The following is a 24,588-nucleotide window of genomic DNA, read 5'->3' on the forward strand; positions in this document are numbered from 1 at the left end:
GATCATGGCAAATTGAAGGGGATGATTTTATTGTTGGCTTGGGGGGGGGAGGAATATGTGTTGGTTTTACGTGAGCACTGTTGTGTCACCTTTAAGCTTTGTGACCACTGCTTTAGGAAGATTCAAAGATGTGCAATTTACTAAACATTTTGTTACCTTCCCCCCACCTCCCTCCTTCTGAGCTGAGGGGCGGAGGAGGGAATTCGTCGATGCTAGGAGACTTTTCGGATCTGAATGAGCCAAATATTCAGTTGAATGTAACGATTCCAAGTGCAAAGTATACAAAGCGCGAGCCGGTGGCCTCTTCTCGCCCTGTAAAAGTTCCAGAGTCTGTCTTTTCCAGTTAATACAGAAGCACACAACACCTGAGCCAGTCCTTTGTGAGCAGGTCCTGCGTGTCCTCGGCGAACACCCCACCACCACCACCAACAACAACACACATTTTTAATACATAAATAAATAAATCACTGCTCCTGAGAGCCACAGTGATGAAAGTGGGCGGGAGGAGAGAGAAGTGGGGGCGAAAAGCAGCAACTCACCCACCCATCCACCCACCTTGGGAAGGTTCGGTTTCTTGGGTGAGCACAGAAACAGTGACAATCTATGATCTCCTTTTTAAGTTTTGAAATAATCATAAGCTGTCGAACTGAAGTGCCTTAATGTATTTGCAGTGATGTTTACGAGGTCTTAACTAAATATTTTATCAGCGAGCTTGGTTGCATGTTATCTGAAGAGCATCTAACTGGGGTGCAGGCGCCCTGCATCCCTCGCATCCCACTGCACTTCCTTCTCTCTGAGGTACTGGCTTGGTGACAGGTTCAAAAGCCTCGCCAGGAAAAGAGGACCGAGTCCTCCTGCAAATGGGTTCGCTGGAAGCACTGATCTGGGGAGACAGAGTGGAAGTGGTATCAACGCAGCGATCGTTACTGAAGACGCGCGCGCGCGCGCGCGCGCGCGTGTGTGTGTGTGTGTGTGTGTGTGTGTGTGTGTGTAAAATGTTTATATAATATGGAGAATAGAAAAAGAATCCATGCCAGTAAAAAGGAAGGATAGAGAAAAGAAGCAATATCAAAGGATGTTGGCACAAATAAAGAGCCCGAGACCCAAAGCGACCCCAGGTGTAGGAAGAAATCTCCCTACACCTGGCTCTACAGAGGAGAGCCAGGACGAAAGGGCCAAGAGCAGCAGAGGCTTTATGCGCCCAAAGCGTCTTCTCGTGGCGCGGCACCCGCGGACCTGCGGTCCTGCTGCTTTACACCCACGCGGAGCCGCGCTGCAGGGAGGCGGCGCGGCGCGCTGGAGCTTGCTCGGCCCAGCGAGCTGGCTGACAGGCGGGAGGCTCCGCGCCCCGCACTGCTGGAGCTGGTAGCGGGCGAGGCCACCCCCCACGCCCCCACCCCCGAGCCCGGCGCTCCGACTCAGACCAGCCGCCCGGCTCTGGCTCATTCTGAGGTCCCCGAGAGGCCCAGGAGTAGGCGCCCCAGCACCCCGGCGAACCTGAGAGGGAGCCCGCGCCCGGGAGACTGAGGGAGCGCGGGCGAGTCTCGTCTGGCGCAGACCCCAGGGACACATACTCTTCCTTTGCCAGAGGCCCGACGGGGCACCTCCGCCGGTGAGGCCTGTGCCTTCGAGAGAGCGTGTCTCCTGTCCCCGGGCCCCGCAGCTCCCTGAGGGAGATCAGCGATTGGGACATTGAGTGGGTTCTGGGCATGAGCAGAGAGGGGTTAACTAGACTCGACCTACGCCTAGGAGGGCGCATTTTTAGAGGGGCTACGATGGGCCCAGCGGTCAACGCTGAGCTCAGACTGCGCCCCAGGCGGGCTGGGCTCCTTGGCTGCAGAGGACACCAGCTGTGGCCTCCAGCAGGGCGCCGCGAGCAAGGCCTGGCGCTGGCGGCCCTGGGCTGGACAGGTTGATGACCAGATGTCCCAGACTCAAGCCGAGACACTGTTCTGGGAGAAAAATACAGCCAGGCCCATTTTTCCTTTCGGAAGCAAATCTCAGGTCCTGGCCTGGAAGGTTCATAAACAAGCAGGGGCTTTGCTGTTAAGGCGTCGGGGTGCGGGGGAGGGGACAGCAGCTATGACACTATGTAACACGGGTTTTCTTCCATTTACCTTCCACTACCATTTCTCATGAGAAGCTTTTGCTGTATTTTGGCTATTCTTGTTTTCTTCTTTCTTCCATCAACTTCTTTGTCCTTTAGTGCCTCCCACTCCACTGCTTCCAAGGTTACTCCCTCCTTCCTCAATGGGACACAGAGACTTAAGTGTGTAGCAAAAACGTGAGACTCCACCGGGCTTTTTGAGGCTTTGTCATTCCTAGCACCCTGGGTTTTTAAAAAATGATGCTAAAATGAAATATTAAAATATAGAAAAGGCATAGAGTGCACCTCCCTCAAGAGTTCTTAAGGAATTGAATTAGGAGATAAATATATACCCATTTTATCGCTACTAAATTGTGATTCCTCACATATAGGCTATACTTTGAACTTATATATGCTTGGAAGCTAAGACCTGCCTCAGGACCAGCACACCTACTCTTGAGACGAACTACTGTAGAGCAGGGTTTCTCAAGCTTTAAAATGCATATGAACCATGCCAGGATTACTGATTCTAATTCAGGTCTGGAGTGGGGCCTGGATTCTGTGTATATAATGAGCTCCCAGAAGACCCATGTGCTCCTGATCCAGACAGATCACACAGAACACTGAGGCTGGAGCTTTCAATGCCCCCATCCTAGTCTAAGAGGAAAGCAAGGATATCCCCGTGCTACGGGCAAGCAAGCATTTTAGCTCTAGTGCTGCCTTAATGTTACATAGTAGATGGGTAAGGACGCTAACATAAACCCCTACACACCTTAAGTGGCTTATTGAGTTTGTGATTAAATATGTCATTTCAATGCCTAACTGGGCCTGGGCCAACAGGCTGCTGCTAAAATAGCGGTACATTCTGAGACAAATGTGTTTGTTAAGCCTCTTCTTAGGGCATCCTAATTTTTATCAACTCCAAAGCTACAAAGAAAACGTAGGTTTCTTCAAGGAGGGATTTTGATCCGGTTGTGAAATTGGGAATAGCTCCAACACGAACCAAGTGGGAGAAAGTGGTATGTGTGGCTGTGAGAAGTACAAGAAAATGAGGTGATCAAATAAGAGCAAAAGGTAGAAATTGTGTAAGCCTTCTCAGTCACCGCACTCACTCAGGAGATATTTTCAGGGGACTAAAGTGAAAAAAAAAAAGTGTTTTCAAACAGAATGTTGAGCAACTGCCCTAAGATTATTGAGGCCTTCAGAGGAGGGCATACTGTACAAAAAAACCTTGACTAGCTCTAATGAACAAGAACGTGAAATAAGTCATAGAACTTCATTTATGTAAAGAGAAAAATCATGTGTCAAAAAAAAAAGCCCACGCACAAGTTCAAATTAGGCAAAAGGAAAACTAACTTCTGCTTAGATTTTAATTGTAGTTGTAAACTCAATAATTAAATTAATACGTATTACATATCCTACATACATCACTATATTTAAAAGAAGAAAACACAGAAAAGCAAGAAATGCTTAGACTATCTCTATTCCACCAAAAAGACTGTGAAACATAGGGGAAATTTAAGCCATTTCCCAAATCTTTAGTTTCTGGTAACTTCTCATTAGGTAACCAATAGCAGCCTAGAATTGTTTTAAAAAGGCAGGAATTTGGTCTACCACATCATCATACCACCTCCAGTACAGGTTCAGTCTAAATTCTAAGTCCCCAAGTAAAAGCCTCCTTTAATGAATGAAGCCTTAGAAATATTCTTGCCATTTTTCACAAAGGGTACAGATAAGAATTAAGTCTTTGTCTCCATGTTTTGTCATATTCCTTGGTGTACCTAGTATGGTGCTCCACCACGTGTTGAGTATTAATGGAGCCTAAACTTATGTAGAAGCGGGTTGCAGGAAGAGGTCATCTATGAAAACTGCCATTAGTCAAATTTTTGTCCTTTTCAGAAATCTGGTAGTTCTGCCATTAGTAAAATTTTTGTCCTTTTCAGAAAATTGGTAGTTCTAAGTTAATTTGGGAAAGATGAGAGAAAACAACAAAATTACTGCTTATGTGCTCGTTATGTAAAACTCACATTATGGCTACTTTCTTATTTTGCTTCAAAGATATTAAGTACCTTCTATGGCTGTCTTAGCTGAAAGTCTAGTGGAATTTGCAGCAGGCAACTCCCAGACAATCTCAACACTATTGGTGGAATGTACTCTTTTAAAAAATGATAAAATCTAAATTAATATTGCCCCTTTCTTCTTAAACGCACTCTTCTGAAATCCTGAATGTGTGTTAACATATTGCATGTACAATATAAACTTGCGGCAAATACTTTTAATAAAATATGTCAACATTTTTTTCTGGGTTACTAATGAGGTAGCCACTCATTAATGGCTATCATTTTACATTTGTGAAGTTGTGTTATTACATTGTTTTATGTGTTATAAAATCTTAAAATGCAAAAGGGAAACATATCTTTGTGTGAGATTTCTACAGCACTGTCGAATGTTTTTCTGTCAATTCCACCCAATGCCAAAAAGATCTCAGGAGACATAGATTGTAAATGTATTTTATTTTGTAAGCAACAATCAAAATATATTTGTGTGGCTGATTTCTTCAAATATTAAATGGGATCTTAACAAAATTTGTCCACTTTGATGTATTCTTATACAACTTTGGAATCTGCAAAGACCCTGACTAAAGAAACAGAAGTAATTGCACAACTGCGACTGAAGGTGTTACAGTGCTGCAAATGATACCAGATGTCTTACATTTAACCAAATACACCTTCAGAGGTCCCTTGATTTTGAGCATTAGGAACAATAGAGGAATATACACTGAAAGTATCAGTAATATCTTTTTGCATTGCTTTATTTAAATACAACAGTATCCAACATAGCTGCTAAACACTGGACAATATTTGAAGTCATAAGTACATCCACATGTTCCTCCAAATGACGTTTGGGATCCTAAAAGAAAAAAATAAGAAAAAGAAAAAGAAAAAGAAAAAGAACCATATTACTGGTAAACAAATTACTTAGATTTTTTTCAGTAGCTGATGAAATTAGTCAAGAAAGCCAAGCCTCGATTTATATTTTACGATGTAACTTTTCTAATATATGGTTATATTTTTTTTAGAATTTCTAAATCTGTTAATTTACTGATAAAATAGATTACACAATGAAAGACTGATTTACACAATCAATGCTATGACTCTGTACCAGAAATTATAAATTGTTATAAATAGTAACAAGAAATTCTATACGGCCTGCAATCATTGATTAAAAAGTATAAGCATTTATGTGTGTCTATAAGCCTGAGTATGTGTGTATATTTTCTGCCATTCACATATACTGAATGTCTGAGGGGGGTTCTTTACTCAAAGCAGACATACCAATAGGTAAGATGAAATCAACATGAATTCTCATCGCTTCCTGAACAATTTTAATTTAATTCCTGTATAATTTTAATATTTCAGGAATAGAGCTTTAAATGATTCAGGAAATATTCTTGGATCAAAAGTCACTGTTAGTAGTTTAAAATTTTAAATACAATTTGGATCAATTCTAAAATGTTAAGAATAAATCTTTCATGCAGCTATTTTGAAAAAAATGTATCATAGAAGTGTATAAGTACAATCTTTTAACTTACACCTGATCAAATCTATATTTGAAATGTCTGAGTTAAAAATAGGCTTAAAATTGCATTGTAATAATTAAATTAAAATGCTTAATTTATATTTATGTTTAATGCTGAGCTGAAGGAAATATTTCAGCTAAATATGAAAGCTTTGAAATAAAGACTATATACTACACAATAAAAAACTTGCAATTAAAGCATTATTTCCTTATAAGTATTGCTAAAATACCCAACACTCCTAACTTTAAACAAATGTTCATCATTGGAATTATTTCTTGGCTGTTCTCTTCTAAAGTACGATTTCAATACACTTGATTTCTTCTTAAACAACCCAGAGATACAACATGCTACTAATAATTTCAAGTAACCAGACCACAATATTAAATTTTCTTTATTTCAAAAATAAGACTTGGGGTATTTTAGGTGAAAGAGACTGAGAAAGACTGGCAGGAGAAAATGATTATTGGTCTAATTCCATTACAGACAGTTTTGCTTTTGCCATGCAGTAGGCTAAACCAGTGAAGTATTATATTTTAAAAATGATTCTGATGATTATTAAACTTTGCCAATTATATATTTTTCACTTTTATTTTAACTTAGTCACTTTATTTATTAATTGTCATATAAAACCTACGTCAAGAAACCACAACTTCAGAGAGTCATTAATTCAAAAAATATTTACTGAATTTTATAAGGTTCAAAGCTCCAAGTTGGTAATATAATATTATATATTAGATGAAAATAAGTAGTAGGAAAAAACAACAGGGTGACTATATCACATAGGATGAGAAAATAAGATGAACTATATTTCATTTTGGTTTGGAGGGTTCTTGTTGTTTTTAAATTATAATATTCAGAATGTAGTGAGATTTCATTTCACCCATTGTGATATTTTTAAGTCAGACCTTTGCCCCTACTGCTCTATTGGAGTAACTGGTTTTGTAGTGAATTGGTAACACACTTCCCTCGGTTATCTACATTACTTCTTGTGGCAGCTGGGTGATTCTTAGAGATTTCCCATCCAAGAATGGTCCTGGCCCAAACCTACATAGCTTGTGAGATGTGATGGGATCAGAGCATATGGTAGGATGGCTGAAAGCAAAGACAGCTTAGTGTCTTGCATCTGAAATATCAAGATTCTGCCAACATCAGCAATATGATAACCATGTTCCATGAAATGAAAAAAATGTAATCAACATTCTTTAAAAAACAGCCTAATTAATCTGTAGATTCTTTTAATTGGTTGGTGTGTTCCCCTCAACCTTAAGAAAATAGGAACTAAAATATATATTTCATCTTGGAAAAGTGAAAGAGCAAATATTTAAAACCCTTTCTCTTAACTCAGTATAATCCAAGAGGACTCTAAGCTTTCCTAAGAATATTACCTACATATTGATAAACACCAGATCATTTAAAAACTGTTACATATGAAATACATTTACCATTCTATTATCTTCACTGGTAATATTATTTCAAGTAACACTTGAAAAATTAAGTCAAGATGCAAGTTTCCTAATTTATTTCTAGTAAGTAATTTTCACTAAAGATAGTATCTCACAGGTGTATCTGTGATTCACTTCTTTATAGATGGCAGAGAGAATGTGACATCAAATAATTCAGTGACCTTTAAAATTAGCATTACATTTACATGACAGAAGAAAAATGTAGAGTGAACGGACAGGGGGGAAAATCATACAGGCCTTAAAATAATTTTAACTGTACAAGAGCATGTTATTATGCGACTGCATAACCAACCTATTATAGTACACCTCACCTGCTTGCCAACATTCTTTATTGCCAGCTGTTCAGGTGTCATCTTATCTTCTTCTTCTACAGCCTGTGAATGAAACACAAAGAACAGAGTTTCAAATTCTAAATTTACTTTTCCCACTGCAAAATAATCACCAAAGATAACAGTGATGATAATTTTCCTCCACTGAACCTTTTATTCAAGTAATTATGGAACGAAAAAGCAATTCTGCTCATCTTCAGAATATCCTTCAGGGTAATGAATACTATTACCACCATCATTTTGAAAATACTTTAAGAGATATGTAAAAGGCACTGAAAATATCAAACTGGACCACCAGCTAACCATTTGGACACTCTTCTGGATTGAGGGATGGCTAAACTGGAAAATAGAAGTACCTGAGGTAGCTGCTACTGACACCATGGTATTAACCAGTTCTAGTCTATCTTCTTATCCTTTTCCTACTTTCACTAGAGTTCATCCCCAACTTCTCATTGTATTCAGGAAAAAAAACTCACTTCTCCACGAGTGGTATTTAGTAATCACGAATAAAGATTAATTTGAAGTTTTCAACATCAAAAAATACTTCAATTAAAAGCCAAATCGAATAAAAATTAAATCAATCAAATCGACAAAATACACAAGCTACTTCCAACTATTTCCAGTTTGCTATAAACTCTTATGTGTGTGATAAATTTTCTAGTAGAGTAATTCTGAAGTAATTTGGAAATAATTACAGCATTTAGATCAGCTGCCACCACTGCTCTCCTCTCCCAAAAACAGTACCACTACAAAACTTCTTTATTGAGAGGTCTGAGTTTAAGGAATCTCTTTCTTAACAATGTGGCTATGTTACTGCTTGAAATTAGGACTCTGAATCAGGTGAACTCCCGGTCTATGATTTATTCATAGCATCTGATATATGGAAAAAAAAGAAAATTTAAGGATCACCAACTTTATGAAATAACACCATGGCACTGCAAATATGGTTACAAAAGGGGATAAAATGGTGGTGGCAGAAAGCAGGAAACCAAAATCCCAGCGAGGGTTAGATTTGGATACTCTAAATTTAATAATCTTGCAGCTGCCAAATTTCTTCATGTGTGAACAATGAACATGTAAGAAATGCAATCATCAGACATTTCCCATAAACTGGGAAGTTTGGCTGCATTTCACACCTTCTTAATAGTTTTGTAAACAGAGAACTTGAAAATGAGCAAAGATGGCAAGTGTCTAATTTTATAAATGGACAAACTATCTAGAGAATTTCTCCAGTAGAACCTGCCTAAAGAGAAAAGACAGTGAATAAGTACTGTATATACTGATTATTAGAGTATACATATTTACACATCATTAGGAAATATATTTATGACTCATAAAACTCAAAGAAGGAAAAATAAGGTTAATAACACTCCAAATCTAGAATTCCCTAGACAGAGAATATGTTCATTTTCAGAGTCAGATGTCACTCTATTATTCTCAGCTAGTTAAACAAGTATTTCCTAACTGGGAAATTGCTTCTCTCACTATCTCAATGTTTTACACATATGGATACACTGCAACACATAAAAAGTTTGTCTTTCTAAATTACTTTTACAAATTATGATACTACACCTTACCAACTGACTTGAAAACATATTAGATGAATGGAACAATTCACATAAGTTTGTAATCTATATCCATTCAGGGTTAGCTGTTCTAAGTACATGCCGACAACAGTACTTTACAGTATTGGAAGGAGGTAAGAGTTTTGGAATTTGGCTCAAAATACCAAACCGTGTACAAAATAGTCAACATGGAGTATTTTGGAGTACTGCAAATATCAAAGAGGGCAGACATGCAAAGATGAAAGTCAAAAGCATTTAAATCACTGACCTTATTGGAAAGGTTAAACAGAATGTAAGAAGCTCTAACTCAATTTTAAAAATCTTTTACATCATTTAACCACTTTACCAATTAGTTTTTCCACTTCCAATAATTAAAAAAGAGAGTTCACAAACTCTTTGAGAAGTGCAGATGGCAAAAAGTACTCCCAGCCATAGATGCCATCTGGAAAATGAGGAGCAGCTGTAGATTTAGGCATATACTAAGGTTGCAAACCCCCATGACAAAAGAGTAAGCACATCTCTTACATTCTTAGACCAGATCAGGCGAAATCACCACATCAAAACCCTAAATATTTTCTCCATCTACCTAAGTTACCTATATCTCATTTACCATCTGGGCAAAACCAGTTTGTCTTCATTCATAGTTCTAATCTGGCTAGTCACCAAGGAAAATTAAGAAATGGTAGCAGCAGAAACAAATGAAATTCAGGCACAGGCAGTGTCCTCACTAGGGGAACTTCTGTGTTTATGGCAACTTCTGTGATTTGGCATCAAATTTTGCTTTTGCATTCGTGCTCTTCGGTTTACTCAACCAACAAAAAAGCACTGAAAATGTTTGTGGCTATTCACACTAGAAACGTTTTTAACAGTTTATCAACAAAGACCCCCAGATGGCTATCCCATCATGCACGGTCTGCACAGTTCTAAGAAATTCCTGAAATTTGGTCTGTTATGTTATAATCCCCTCAGACGTACCCCAATCTCAAAAAGGTTTTTACTAAACCCATTAATATCATTCTCTTTTTTTATGGTAATAGTAACATTTCTCAAATGGAAAACTTGTTATCTCAAATTCTACCATACATTTACCCTTTAACAAACATGGTTTATATCCTTGGCACTTCATTAATAGTCTCTTAAGGATCCCTGCCAGGTGAGTGCCAATGGACTCAGTCTTCCTGAACTTTCTGAACACCTTAGAGCTAATCAAATATTTGTTTTCTCTTCTAATCCCTTCCTTAAACTCTGCTTTTCTGACATGACATCTCTTGTTCCCCTTCACATTTCTCTGACTATTCCTTGGGCTTCTTTTATCTCTATGACATTTTAAGTTTGTTCACTCTATATCATGTCATATTCCCATTTAAAGCACATGCTTTCGAAAATCATTTATATGGTATTTTTCACCATTAAACACTCTGCATAATTGCTAGTGGATTTCAAGATAATGTATTTTACTTCTTGATTTTTATATCAAGTCAGTGCACTGACAACTGAAAATCACATTATGGGTTTGAAGGTTGAGAATAAGTTTAAAGAAATAGCTTTTATAAAACACACTTGGGAAAGCAAAATTAACAAACATAAAACAGTTAAAAAACTATCTGAGAAAGTATAAGAGGTGTGAGTACAGAGAACAATAAAACTGGCTTTCCTATAACCACCAGGAATTATACATTAACATACACATGTTTACAAATATTAATTTACTGATTCCTTAAAACATCCCAGTGAAGTAATTAAACTACATTTTACATATGAAAATATTAGGCATTATTTCTTTGGGGAAATCACATGTTAATTCCAGCAATACTTCTATAAACTTTTCCAACTCTTTTTGGAATAGCTTATAACACTCCACTATATTCTATGCATGTCCTCAATAGTAGAATTTTCATCATTTTATATATTCAATAATCACTATTAAGTACTCTGAGCAACAGTTCTTGTTCTTGAAGGAGCTCATATTTGGGCTTTACTTGCCTATACATCTCAAATTATAATGCAATATGACATATACAAAAAAGGAGTGTGCACAAAGAATGATGGGTACACATATAACTGTATACACAAAAAGCAATGAAACTGTGACTCAAACACAGTTTTTATCAGTCTCCAAAGAGCTTAAAGCAATGTTCACTGCAATTTGGGAAATCGTTACTTTTTCATGACACATCCTGGATAATAAAAGAGCCAAACCCATGATTAAGTGACACTGAACAGCATAAATTCTTTCTAAAAATCTTCTAGGGGATCTGATTTTAAAATGTAATTAAGTGAAACAAGGGTATAAAATAAAGAGCATGTGTGTGTGTGTGTGTGTGTGTGTGTGTGTGTGTGTGTGTGTGCATGTATGATAGAAACTGTAGTTCAGCTTCTTGAAAAAATTTTCTATGGCAGAGCGTATTAGCTGCCTACCAAATATACATTTTCCCTTTCTTCTTCTGCCAATGAGATAAAACCAGAAGTGCTGGGTTGGAACTACGAAAAAATCCTGAAAGAGAACTTATTTATCTGGGAGATATCCCCCTTTGCCCTGCCATTTTTCCTGTTAAAAAACTGACTGGAACTCAAATGGAATGGCTATAGTTCTAGCAATCACTCTGAAATCGTGGGGAGATCTAAAGGATAGAAGCCAATATAAGGAAAGTGAAGCAAAAGACAGGATTCTGGGTCTACAGTGACTTCAAAGTTTCATACTGGCCTTGAAATGCAAGAGACATAGATTTCTATCTTGTTTAAGCCATTGTTATTTTGAGGTAACACAATCTTAGATATAAGTAACCGCTGTTTAGTGCAAAAACTGAAAGTAATTCAGGATTTACATAAAGTATATAATTCCTCTACTTTGCACCTTAGAGGTGACACTATTAACATGTGAGACAGAGAAAAAGGGAAGGAAATTTTGAAAAAGGGAAGGAAGGTAAGATAGTAGGAACTTTTCATATTGTCATACAGTTTAATTTTTTATACATAACAGTAGGTTGTAAATATTTCTCTAAGTTAGTACTTATAGAATTTTATTCTTCATAATAAAACCTTAGAAGACAACCAAAAGAGAACATGTTGGTTTACAGAGTTATATGCATTTAAAATTGAAAGATAAAATTGGAAGATGGCCTCAAAAAATGTTGTAATTACTTTACTTTCCCACTAGTGGTTTATTTTCCCAAACCACTTTTTTTTTAATTTGGAAAGAAATTTTCAACTTATAATTTTAACTTTTTTTTGACTACTTAATAACAGGTTAAATTTTTTTTACATATTTACGTGTCATTTGTCTTCAGTGAGTTTAATTCTTTATTTTTAAAGAATTCTTTAGATATTATGCATTTTTTGGATACCGCCCTTATATACAAATATTTTCCCCCAGTGTGACTTGTTACAAACATTTAATAAATATTACTTATTATTTTTACTGCAGACAAACTTTACTGTCGAATTATCAAAAACTTAAAAGGTCACTAGTATTCTTACTAGAATTAAAGTAATCTTTGGGAAGCTTGACATCGGCTTTACAATATTGGGTCTTTCCATTCAGAAACTATGGATTTTATTCACAAATGTTTTTAGTATTATTCTAATAAGTCATATATGTTTATATATCGACATTTCTTATGGCAGTTATTCCTAAGTATTTTATAATTTTGGATACTACTGTGAACTGATTTATCTATTATAGTCTTCAACTGGTTTCAGTCTATGTAACTGCATGGTTGCTAGCTACACAATTCTCGATTATAAGAGTTCTAACAGTTCTCCAGTTTAGTCTTGAATTTCTACGTTTGATTGCAAACATATACTATCATATTTAAATAACGATAATCTGACCTGATATTCCTAATATTTATATCTTATTTTGTTTTTCTTATCTTATTGCATTAACATAAAAAAAGATTTTCCTATTTAATATAGCTAATGTAGTAAACCAAATATAATCATATAATTACATATTTTATATCCAAACTTTCTCTCAAGTTCTAAGTAGGCAATATTTCTACCTGAAAAGTAAACTGTCAGAACTCAGAATTATAGGGCTACATGTTTAATTTTTATGTTTCTATACTATTCTTAAAATGCTCTTTTATAATTCATTTTTTCACTTGCACATTCATTTATAAATATCCAATCAAATATCATCATTATTTTAAACACTGATGCATCCTAGCACGAATAAATTAGGAGATGTGGAATAAAAGAGTTGTGACTGTTGCAATTCAATAATTAGAGAAATCAATGACTAATAATCAAGCAGAATTTCTGTGTGAAATTCAGACCTGAAATCTTAAAGTTAGAACAAAGGAATTTAATTATTTTCTAACCTCCTTTTACTTTAGGAGTTAATTGGCACCTAACAGTAATTACCTTAATTTAAAACCTCAACCAATTAAAAAGAATACTAAGAAAAATTGGTAGCATGGGCCTTTCTTTTTATATTTTAAGTGTTACTAAAAACTCCACCACATTCTCTTTCAATCACAGAGGGAATTACATTCCCAAATTTGGACTCCTTCATATCACAGCTTACACATTGTTTTCATTTTACAACCAAACCTTACAAGTTTTTGAGTACTACAGAGATTTTTTAAAACTGTAAAATAGCAAAAAACTTCTGTGGATGGGCAGCAGTAACCATAAATAGGTTATTTCCTGGCAGTGGTACCAATATGAATTTACTTAAACTTGTAATGTTACAAAGAAAAGAAAACCATTCCTAAGACTGCTGAATAATAACTTGTCATAACTTTTTAACTTATAAAAGGTTAACTGTTTTAAGTATGATAAACTAGTTTTTCTCTCTTAATCTTCACAGCATAAAAACATATACTAGAAAGATAAAAAATATTTTCCCTACAGTATAGAACCAAGAGGGATTTCCAGCCAGAACGCTACATATTAACCAGGACATTCCCTTCAGCGCCAAACCTAATTTTGTTGGAATTTAGCTTTGTATGAACCCAGCAACCATTTTTCAAAGCTCAAGTCTCTTAAAAGATGTCGCTGCTACACTTGGCAAATTTTATATACCATCTTTTGATTTGTATTTCTTTTCGCAAGATGTGCTTAATTTAAAAAGAGAAATGTTATTTTTTTAGTGTAACAATCAACACCAGTTTTAATTGTCAACAAAATCTTAAGCTCTAGCCCCTACCATTAATTTTTAGTCCCCATTTCTAACTGTTCATTTAAAATGCAACTCTTTATCTCCTTTCTCAATCCTTCTATTTCTACCTAAATTGGGAATGTTAATGGTACCACCATACTTCTAGTCATCTAGTCAGGAAACCTTGAATTCATCTTTGATTCCTCCTTCTTCTTTCACTTCATTTATCCAACTGGTGCCATGTTTTCTTTGTCCATTGATGCCTCCATTCTCACTGCCTCTACAATAATCCAGACACTTAGTACCTTTTGTTTGAGTAATAGCAAGCTCCTCCTAAACAGAATCTACATTTACAGCACTCATTCTTCTAAACTATTGTCAATTAAGTTTCTAAAGTCAGATTCTGAGTATATCATGCCCCTGATCAAAAATAACTCTATTCTGATATTACAAACCCTGTTACTTGACTTAATAACTTAAAAAAAACAAACAAACAAACCAAAAAACCCTTTATTCCCCATTATCACCTTCATGCATTACGTACTCTAGCCACACAGATTCTGAAACATGTCTTTGCCTTTTCTGTCTCTCCTAGTCTTTGCTGGTGATATTCATTTTGCCTAGGGTAACATGTCTCTGTATGTCTAAATCTTATTTAAATGCTTTAACATCTAGTACAAATGTTCTCTAAGAGTCTCCTGAGTCTCCCCCATCTGAAAGCATAAGCCTCTGAACTTCTATAGTACTTCACATGGACTTTTCTATGACAGTATTCTCTAACTTCTAACTTGAATGAGTACACAAAATCTCCTGGAAATCTACTTAAAATGTAGATGGTGATTCAGTAGGTCTGAGAGTCTGCATTTCCAATAAGAGCTCAGGTGATACTGATGCAGCTGGTCTGTGGACAATTTCAATACCAACGTGTTATGGAACACACCAATTATGGCCTAGAACTCTGATTATTTATCAGCTTTTCTTATTGTTCCCATTTTCCTATAAATGAGGGAAGGATCCCTGCCTGTATAGGAGATATTCAATATACTTGTAAACATAACACTGTATAATGTATATGTGTGTGTGTGTGTGTGTGTGTGTGTGTGTGTGTGTGTGTTTTACAAACTAGATTTTCAACCCATTGATGAGTTGTAAGCCTTATGTATTTGTGTCTAATACCTGTGTGTCTCATTGAAACAGAATGAATGGAGTCAAATAAGAAAGAAAATAGAATATATCACATGTAACAAGGATAAACATTGTTTCATAAAATTTTTGTCACAATTATATATACACACATATACATAAACATTTGCATGTACTGAGCCAAAATGTAAAATCTATTCTTTATGTGGCTTTGGTCAAAAAGTTGGAAACACTTGTTAGGAGTTGAATCACATCCCGCCAAAAGGTACACTGAAATCCCAGCCTGGTCAGAGATTGAATTTATGCTGCCACAAGCCAAATACCTGGGACTAACAGAAGCTGAAAAAGAAAGGATCCTCCCCTAAAAGCTTCTGAGGGAGCATAGCCCTGAAATAGTTTGATTTTGGACTTCTAGCCTCCAGACTGTGAGGGAATAAATTTGTTAAGGCTCCCAGTTTATGATAGTTTGTTATGGCATCTCCAGGAAAATAACACAACATAGAAGATATATTTTAGTCATAGCTCAAGCTATTTTCTTAATTTCAAAATTGTAAAAGGACATAAAACTATGAACAAAAACATTATCATGGCCACATATATTTAGCACGCAATAAACATTTCCAGAAGATTGTGCAAAATATAACTTTTTTAACATCTTCATAAAAAGTGGTCTCCCCTAGTTACTCTTCTTCACATCATCCTGTTTATTTTCTTCATAGCAGTAATCACAATGTATTATTTTGTGTTTATTTACTTTCTGTTCCCCCTACCAGAAAATAAAGTCTGTGAGAACAGGTCTTGCTTCTTACCATATTTCTTCCTACCAAATCCCTAGTGCTTAGCACATAGTAGGTTTTCAATAAATAGTAAATAAAAATACAAAGTTCATAAAATAAATTTTATGTAGCAAGTATTAAATGCTATTGTTGTCTAAAATCTCCTTGCTCCCCTTCCGTTTTAAGAAAAAGTCTTCTGAATAATGAAGACATTTAAAATGTAAAATAATCTTAATTGGTCTACAATAGGAGTTGGCAAACTATAGCCTACGGGCCTAATCTAGCCAACTGCCTGTTTTGGTATATAAAGTTTTACTAGAACACAGCCTCACTCATTCCTTTAGATATTGTCTAGGACTACTTTTACACTTCAACAGCAGAACTGAGCAGTTGTGACAGAGTGGATGACCCGCAAACCCTAAAATATTTACTATCTGATCTACAAAATAGGTGACTATTTTAAACTGTATTTATATAATACTTGATATCTAATCAAATATATTCCAAAGATTATTAGTAAATAAATATTAGAAATAATTGTTACCTTATTGTAATTCTTGGCTAATTCCAACATCTCTTTTACCACTGATTCATTGTGTTTACAGTGTTCACTGTAGTCCTGAAGTGTCAAACCTTCCATCCAACTCTTCTTATGCAAATTTAGCAACATCTAAAAAGTATAAAGAAAGAGTAATTATTTTCTTGTATTGAGAATATTTCACTTGTCTTGAGAAACAACTTCACGAAAAACTTTTGGAATGAATTTAAATTTATTAACTTCAATAAACTCTAATAAGAATTCTCTTAAGTTTATATTAATATAATCTAAGGAGTGTTCTGACTGCAGGGCCTTTGCATTTGCTGTCCTTCTGACTTGAAGGCTATTTTCCTTATCTTTGCATGGCTTACCTTCCCTCACTTCCTTAGAGATAGATAGATGCCTTCACTCACTACACTATATAAAAAAGTCACCCCAAACTATCTTAAACATCTTCGTTCCCTTACTCTGCTTTATTATTTTTATAACACCATCAACACCTGAAAATTTTTTCTTGTTTACTACATTTCTCTCTCATTAAAGAGAAATTAACAGGGCAAGGACTTTACCCTGTTTCTTTCAAGATCATCAGGGTCTAGATTCTAGAACAGTATCTAATCATAGCAGACACTCAATAAATATCTGTTGAATAAATGAAACTACTATACTATACACAAGATTGCTAATGGTTCATATAGAAGCTCAGCTTTTAAATGCCAAGAAGATAAAAAGCCATTTACTAAAAGCTTTCTGAGTTTCAGTTTAAATATCTTATGAATTGAAGGCTTGTACCAGATAATCTCAATTTCTTTCAAATTCTAATATTCCATCCATAATTTAAAAAATTAAAACTTCTTTACTGTCAGAATGAAAAGTTATGAAACTGGGAAGGAAATCACAAATTCACTCAGTTTGCAATCACAACAGCAAACTGGGATCAGACCCTACTAGTGATCAAAGAACTACTATCTTACTTAGTTCATTGTTTTGCAAATTGGACTCCTAGTTCCATGTATATAATCTTGGAAGTTCGTAAATTTTCAAGTTTAGCATCTTAATGATAGTTTTTCTTAAAATCTTACTCTAAAACTGTTCTTCAGTTGCAGACTGCCATTGAGTAAGAGTTTTTTAATGATTATGCAATGTAAAAAAATGGTGCCTACAGAACAATTATTGTTGTTTTACCATTAGAACCAGTATACTTTAAGTGAGATCCCTGAGCCATGAAGATGTGAAGAAATCATTGGAAGTGTTTGAGTTTAGCTTAGAAACATTACTTGTTTAGACGTTTGTAACCACACACAGTACAAAGTTTTTCTCATGCTGGAGAATAAACTACATGTCAAAAATCACCCATGAGGCTTTTCAAGACACTAAAGCTCCAAATTCTCTAATGCCCCCTCCTACAGCCCAAAAGCAGCTTGCATAAAAATTAGAAAACTCCAACACAAGAAGCTCCAATTTTTCTGACTGCTTCTCATCTTGGCCACAGATAGTATTTAGAAAATATATCCTCGGGAAATTTTGGTACAGCTGCAACTACATGTGCTATAAAGCTATCTATAATTAAAGGTTGAGAATTAGATTTTACTACTACTTCAAAAGAAAACAAAAAAACTTCCCACAGAGCAGCAGGACATCCCTACCATGCCTGGACAAGGATTCCATTGAGACCCTCAGGTAAAGCTTGGGGTTAAGTATACAGGTTAGTGGGATAAGAGTAAAGGCAAGGCTTCTGGTAATAAGAAAGCACCTGAACTGAGAAGCCAAGAACATAAACATAACATTAATTAATCTATGTACATAGTTGTATGTTGGTTTTTTATGCCAAGGATGGTGGCTAAGTTTATGGGGTAAAAAAAGGGGAAAAAATTATGTAATTAGCTGGATATTTCCAAATAGTTGGATGTAAGATATCAGACTGATAAAATATTTATTATATACCTAAATGGATTTTTCAGTTTGTATCTGAGTAGAGCTCCTTTTCACAGCCTATATCTACCCTATGTAAAATTAAAAATAAGTGATCAAAATATACTTCAAGCTATCAACTAAATCTACCACAGCAGATATAAATTTTGGGACATAATCAAGCAACTGGAATAGAGCTTCATGGCTCTGTGTCTCCCTTCAGGCCAAGGAAGAACTGGTCCCTTGGAGCCTCTCACTCATTGCCAAACACCTATGATCTTAGGTGAGTTTATTAGTGACTCTGACCTTTTAAAACAGTAGTTTATCAAACTTAAAATAACAATTTAAAAAACCAGAATTCTTTTTTCAAAGAAAATCTTATGCAGTGCATCCTCCCCATAATATATAAATGAGATTAAAAACTGAGGAGATCTGGTTAAAAGAGGGGGTAACTTACTCCCCCTCCCACTTACCATATGCACTAGAATCCCCTACTAAGGTACCTTTGTGAAGAACAGTTTCAAGTGGTAAGAAAGATCTTTACTACTGATTATTTATGTTTGGACTTGAGAGTGCACGTAGGAACCCAAACTTACTGGCTATCAATAGGACTCAGTGTTCTTAAGATTTTCTTGTCTTTCTCAGAGAGAAAAATAAGAAACTAATTTTTTTTAGTTAGTTTTCACCCCCATCTTTATTGAAATATAATAGACAATTAGTTGCTTGTATTTACATTGTACACTTCAATGAGTTTTTTTCAATTATAGTTGGCATACAATACCAGTTTCAGTTGTATAGCATAGTGATCAGAGATCCACATAATTCGCAAAGTTATCACCCCACTAAATCTAGTACCCCTCTTCCCCTAGTATTTATTACATTATTAACTACCTTCCTCATGCTACACTCTACATCTCCATGTCTATTCTGCAACTATCCATTTATATCTCTTAATCTCTTTGCCTTTTTTTGTCCCCTACCAAACCCCTTCCCATCTAGTATACCTCTAAATATTCTCTGTATCTATGAGTTTATATAAGAAGCCAATTTGAAGGTTGAGTAATTTTAATACTAAAGAAAAAAAAGCAGTTCTGATTGTAATTTCAAAAATCAAAAGGCAGACTTAAACGTTTGGCATTACCTGAGAGAAAAAAAGTACTTGAAATAATCCTAAAATAGTAGAAATAAAAGAATGCTAATCCACCAAGATGCTCAGTGATTTTAAAAGTAATTAAATTTGAAAATTGCCTGATACTAACAGAGAAACGAATCTAGGTCGAAATATCTGAAAACTGTATTTCCCTTTTGACTCACCTTTAGTTTACCATACGTAAACATGGTAATTTTTTTTAAACTATTACAATATTACAATCTAATTTATTCCTTCCAAATATGGAAAGCGATTAACTTAGTAATTTAGTCATTAAAGGTCATTTTACTGGAGAAGGTAAGTCAATCAGAAAAATCACAGAACTAGAAAAAAGATTTTTATAATTTATTATAAAGCCAAACTGGAATATTTCCTACTTTCTTTCCTGCTTTAGCACCTACCAATAAGGTAAAATGTCTTTCAATATATCTAATAAAATATTCCTTTATTTTATGCTGCAATTCATCAGGAATAAAAAAATATTTGGAACACATCAATGAAATAGGTCAATAATTCAAATTCAAACATACCAGGTAATATCTGAATTTGACTGATCTGAAAGAGATTTTTTTCCTCTTCTAAGATAAAAATTTAAACTTACCTTCTGTTCCAGTTCATTTTTCCGATAGTTAATAGTAATGGAGTAATAATGTCTGTTTAGTCCATGAATTAATGCCTATATAGACAAATGATTTGAAAAAGGACAAATTAATATTTCCATCTACTAAATACAAAAATTATTGACATTGTATAGACAATACCTTTGTCATCTAAAAAAAAGGGCTTTTTATCCTAAATAAAGATTAAATTAAAATATTTTTTTCTTGGCTATATGTTTCGAAGTAAGATTTAGCGGTATGGGTCATACACTCTTCAGAGTATGATATTCGACAGTTTCAGTAGCTCGGTTAACGATAGGGTTTGACCTCATCATAATCCAAATTATAAATTAATTATTCGTAATTATAAAATCATAATGTATTAAATCTGATTTTGATATGTAGAAAACTTATTTAAAAAGAAAAGCATAAAAAGTCATAAGACACTTATTCCTTCACTAATCTGGGATTTCTCTTTTTATTAATTCAGTTTTAACAGATTCAAATAATTGTGTCTGCATGTCTCCAAATTAACAAAGTGGAGCTTGTTCTTTACTAGATCTCTTTAGCTCATGCTCTAATCCAGTGACGAACACACTAACCAGATTTTTTACCACTGCACTTGATCTCCAAGACAAGCAAGCAAATCATAATACAAATTTAAGCTAATGGCATGGCTTTATTAGGAAACAACAACCCTGTATGTGTTAGAATCCATTCACAACTGCTCTAACATTTAGCTCTAGCAGAAGAAGTTCCAGTGAAGTTCCAAGTGGTATTCTGGGGAACCCTCTATCAGCCTAGTAAGACATAAAAGTACAGAAATACATCTTGGACATATTTTCAACAAGTATAAAAACAAAGAGAACTTTGGGGTTAACTCTCAAGAAACTAAAGATAAAGCTAACCAAAACAACTGCCACATTCTTTAATTATTGGATTTTTATAGTGTAAGTGTTAAGGTGTTGAGGCAGGAGAAGAAGGGGTGGAAAGGAATCATTTAATGAGCATCTGCTTTATACACTATCTTCTAATCTTCACAATAACACAGTAAGGTAGGCTGGTTCCATTTGTATTTTGACAGATGAGGAAAATAAGACATTAATCTTAATTTGTCCCAGTTTATAGCTGGTAAAAGGCAAAGCTAGGATTGCAATCGAAATCTTTCTGACTCCAAAGCTCATGGTTTTTTCTACCATACTATGTTATAATGTATCCTAAGAAATTCTTGGATTAAGTCTGTACTTTAAGGATCAGGATGAAAACCAATAGTCTTATTTTTAAACTTTGGTAGCAAATATCACTCCAGCAAGTACTAAAACATCTTAGATACATACTGTAATAATCCATTCCTATATTCCTAACATCTGTTATAACAGTTGATATACAATATTAAAGTACTAAGAGTATCTACTAAACCCTTAGCCATTTCAATAATCATCAGGAGCAGTGAATTAAATTTCAGTGCGTAGAAATGCCGCACTGTATAGATAAAAAAGTGAAACTAATCAGGGCCTCCCTTAATCTGTACTCAGCTTTATGCAAATTAGGAAGTACAACCTTTGGGTAGAAGAATCAGAAAAAGGTGCCCAGTTCTCCAAGCAGACACAGTCTGGCTGCGGAGTGGAGCTTAGACTACATTTCAGGTGCCTATTGCCCCTCATTCAAGTGCCTTTGTGTTACATCCTAACTACAAAATTATATAGAATGGCCATATAGTTAATAGCAGTGATGGCCAATAAATACAGAACCCAGACAACAGGCCCAAAGACAGGTCTACATTTTGGAAATTAACTGTACTACAGAAATACAAAGTTTGGTTATTGAAGGCACTACCTACTTGATTTTCGATCACATTGTTTAGATTAAAGTAGTAAAAATAACACAGGCAGTGTGAAATATTAACAGGTATAATAACAAAACAAATATAAGTTTAAATCAAATTATATCCTCAAGCAGTCTTCCAATTTCACTTACCTGCTGTGTACCCCCAGTGCATTTATTGAAAATCTTAAGTAAATTGGCCCTGTGCAGTTCTCCTTCCACATGAGCCCAAAAGCACAGCCTCTTTTAGCTCAATAAATAAAACATTCTCTCAAATTAACCAGTCTAGTTGACACTGAACTACAAGTTGTGGCGGCATATGCCAAATATAAGATTAGTTTTATCAAGGGGGAGACTAACCTTTGGAAAAGGTCAAATTGTAAATTAAACATCATGTACTAGCAAATGCCATGGTATGTCAGGAAGATAATGGAGAAAGTTATATAGCAAAGGAAATTTCTTAAGACATCAATACTTAACTTTTAAATTTAAACTTAAACATATGATGGACTTAGGAAAATTTAGGCAATTCTTCATTAAAACAGGGTATGTTCCAAAAGCTCATTCATTAATTGGCCATTTGAAATTGGCAACAGTTTCTCACCGGAGCAGTGTTATAAAGCTTGATTTTATAGTATATATGGTGAGTTAAATAAGCTTTCGGTGGCTGACCTGGGAAGGTAGCCAACTTTTATAGCACTGTTTCTGGACAAGATATTTTGGATTTACTTGTTTTCTTTGCCTGCCGCCCTTTCAAAGAAAAGTTCTGCCTAGGTTAGTACTTAGTATCAGTTTAAGATGAAGAATGGTTTGAAGAAGGAACTAGACAGAGGGGAGTTTTAAGATCCCACTGATTAACTTCCAGGTTACTTCTATGCTTCTTTAGTTAATCTTTAGAGTAAAGCTTTATAATTTTGTTGGTAAGACAAAATCAAAACAAGTACACAAATAATCATCTCAGTGAAATAAACTTCAAAATCAATTACCATTTGAATTATTTATATTTCTATATTTACTTATTCATGTGAATTATTAAACTTAGGTTTTAGAAATGTCTGTGGGAGAATAGGTATCTGATCCAAATAAATGTTGAATTTTGACTAAACTACTGACACATAAATAATAGTGAGAAGGAAGCAATAAACTTAGAACTGCAGTGATATATGAGCAAAGGTGGTAGAAACTTCGGAATAAAAATATAGGCACAGTTTATGAGAGGCAGTCGGCTACCAGGTTGGATGGAATTGTGTTGAATCATATTCATGTAGAGGGACTGTTGACAAATAGTTCCTAAAATAAGATCCTGTACTTTAATGGCTTCCTACATAATGACCATGTCAGATAAGTAAAAGCAACTAAAACCTACCCCAATCATACTTCATTGACATTTCCCATACTATTGAGGTTAGAAGTTATATCTCTATACACTCACTGCTGTGGAAAGCAAACATATTAGAAAACACAGCTTAAACTATATAACCTATTTACAGGTTCTTGATAGGTTAAAAAAGTTCCATGCTCTTAAAAAAGGCATGTTTACTTAGATCTGAAGCAAAATGTGTTTTGTTCTCTCTAGAGAACTGGGTTGCAGAAGGCACAAGTAGAAAAAAAGAGTTTTTGCTAAATACCTTTTTGTGTCTTTTGAATTTTGAACTGCATACATATATTATCTATGCCAAATTAGTTTATTTTCCAAGTATAGTATAAAAGAGTGAGGAACCCTGGTTATGAATATCAGTTCCTACATTAACTCACTGGATAACCGGGGCAAATTACAAACTCTCTGGGTCTCAGTTTCCTCACCTAAAAAATGACCACAAAGGTTTCTTTAAAAAGTATAACTGCTTAATCTGTTTATTAACTGCTGAAAACAATATTTTCCAAGTAGCTTAATTATGTTAGACAATACAACTGTACCCAGGACTATACTTAGAAGTCATAGCCCTAGTACAACGCATCTATGCATCAATATTTACTAAATTTCCATGCAGTTGACAACCAATCTTCACACAGACTATGACTCTTAAGGATCTGAAACGTCAGTGAATTTTTTAGTAAAATAGTTTAAAATGTTTCGTTACTAAAATAAAGACCTGTTAACTCTCAATTCCATACAGTGCCAATAACAGTCAAATGTTCCAAAATAATACAAAGTCTCATATATCAATATAAAAATCTATAGGGTAGGTATTATACTTTCTCCTCTCTACCAAGATTATTAATGGCTTTTCTCATTTAAAATGAGTTAATATAAATTTTGTCTATGAGCTTTGTCTTTTGGTAGATACTTCAACATTTATTAGTGCTTATAAATTATCATTTTTTTAAAAGCAATTTATGTTTCACTGTAGAAAGTTTAAAAATATTTGGAGAAGGAAAAACAAGGAAAAAAATTCCATAATCCTACTACCCAAAGGCAATCAATCTTAACATCCTGGCATAAATATATAGGCACGATTTACAAAATATATATTTGTAAAAAGTAGTACTTGTTTACCTTACTTTGTAATCTCTTTCTTA

General features: G+C 34.9%; 1 protein-coding gene across 1 annotated transcript in view; it reads right to left on the reverse strand.

Annotated features, from left to right (window-relative positions):
• Positions 1 to 4,580: 4,580 nt before the first annotated feature.
• Positions 4,581 to 24,588, reverse strand: part of PSMD14 (proteasome 26S subunit, non-ATPase 14) — an 84,808-nt gene continuing 64,800 nt past the window's right edge. The window contains exons 9-12 of the mRNA XM_011358588.2: positions 20,247 to 20,321; positions 16,591 to 16,716; positions 7,441 to 7,503; positions 4,581 to 4,996 (exon numbers count right to left, since the gene is read on the reverse strand). Coding sequence (XP_011356890.1) covers positions 4,898 to 4,996; positions 7,441 to 7,503; positions 16,591 to 16,716; positions 20,247 to 20,321 — 363 coding nt within the window. The 3' untranslated portion in view covers positions 4,581 to 4,897. The remainder of the gene's footprint in view (positions 4,997 to 7,440; positions 7,504 to 16,590; positions 16,717 to 20,246; positions 20,322 to 24,588) is intronic.

This window comes from Pteropus vampyrus, unplaced genomic scaffold, assembly GCF_000151845.1.
Source record: "Pteropus vampyrus isolate Shadow unplaced genomic scaffold, Pvam_2.0 Scaffold2, whole genome shotgun sequence".
Lineage (NCBI taxonomy): Eukaryota > Metazoa > Chordata > Mammalia > Chiroptera > Pteropodidae > Pteropus > Pteropus vampyrus.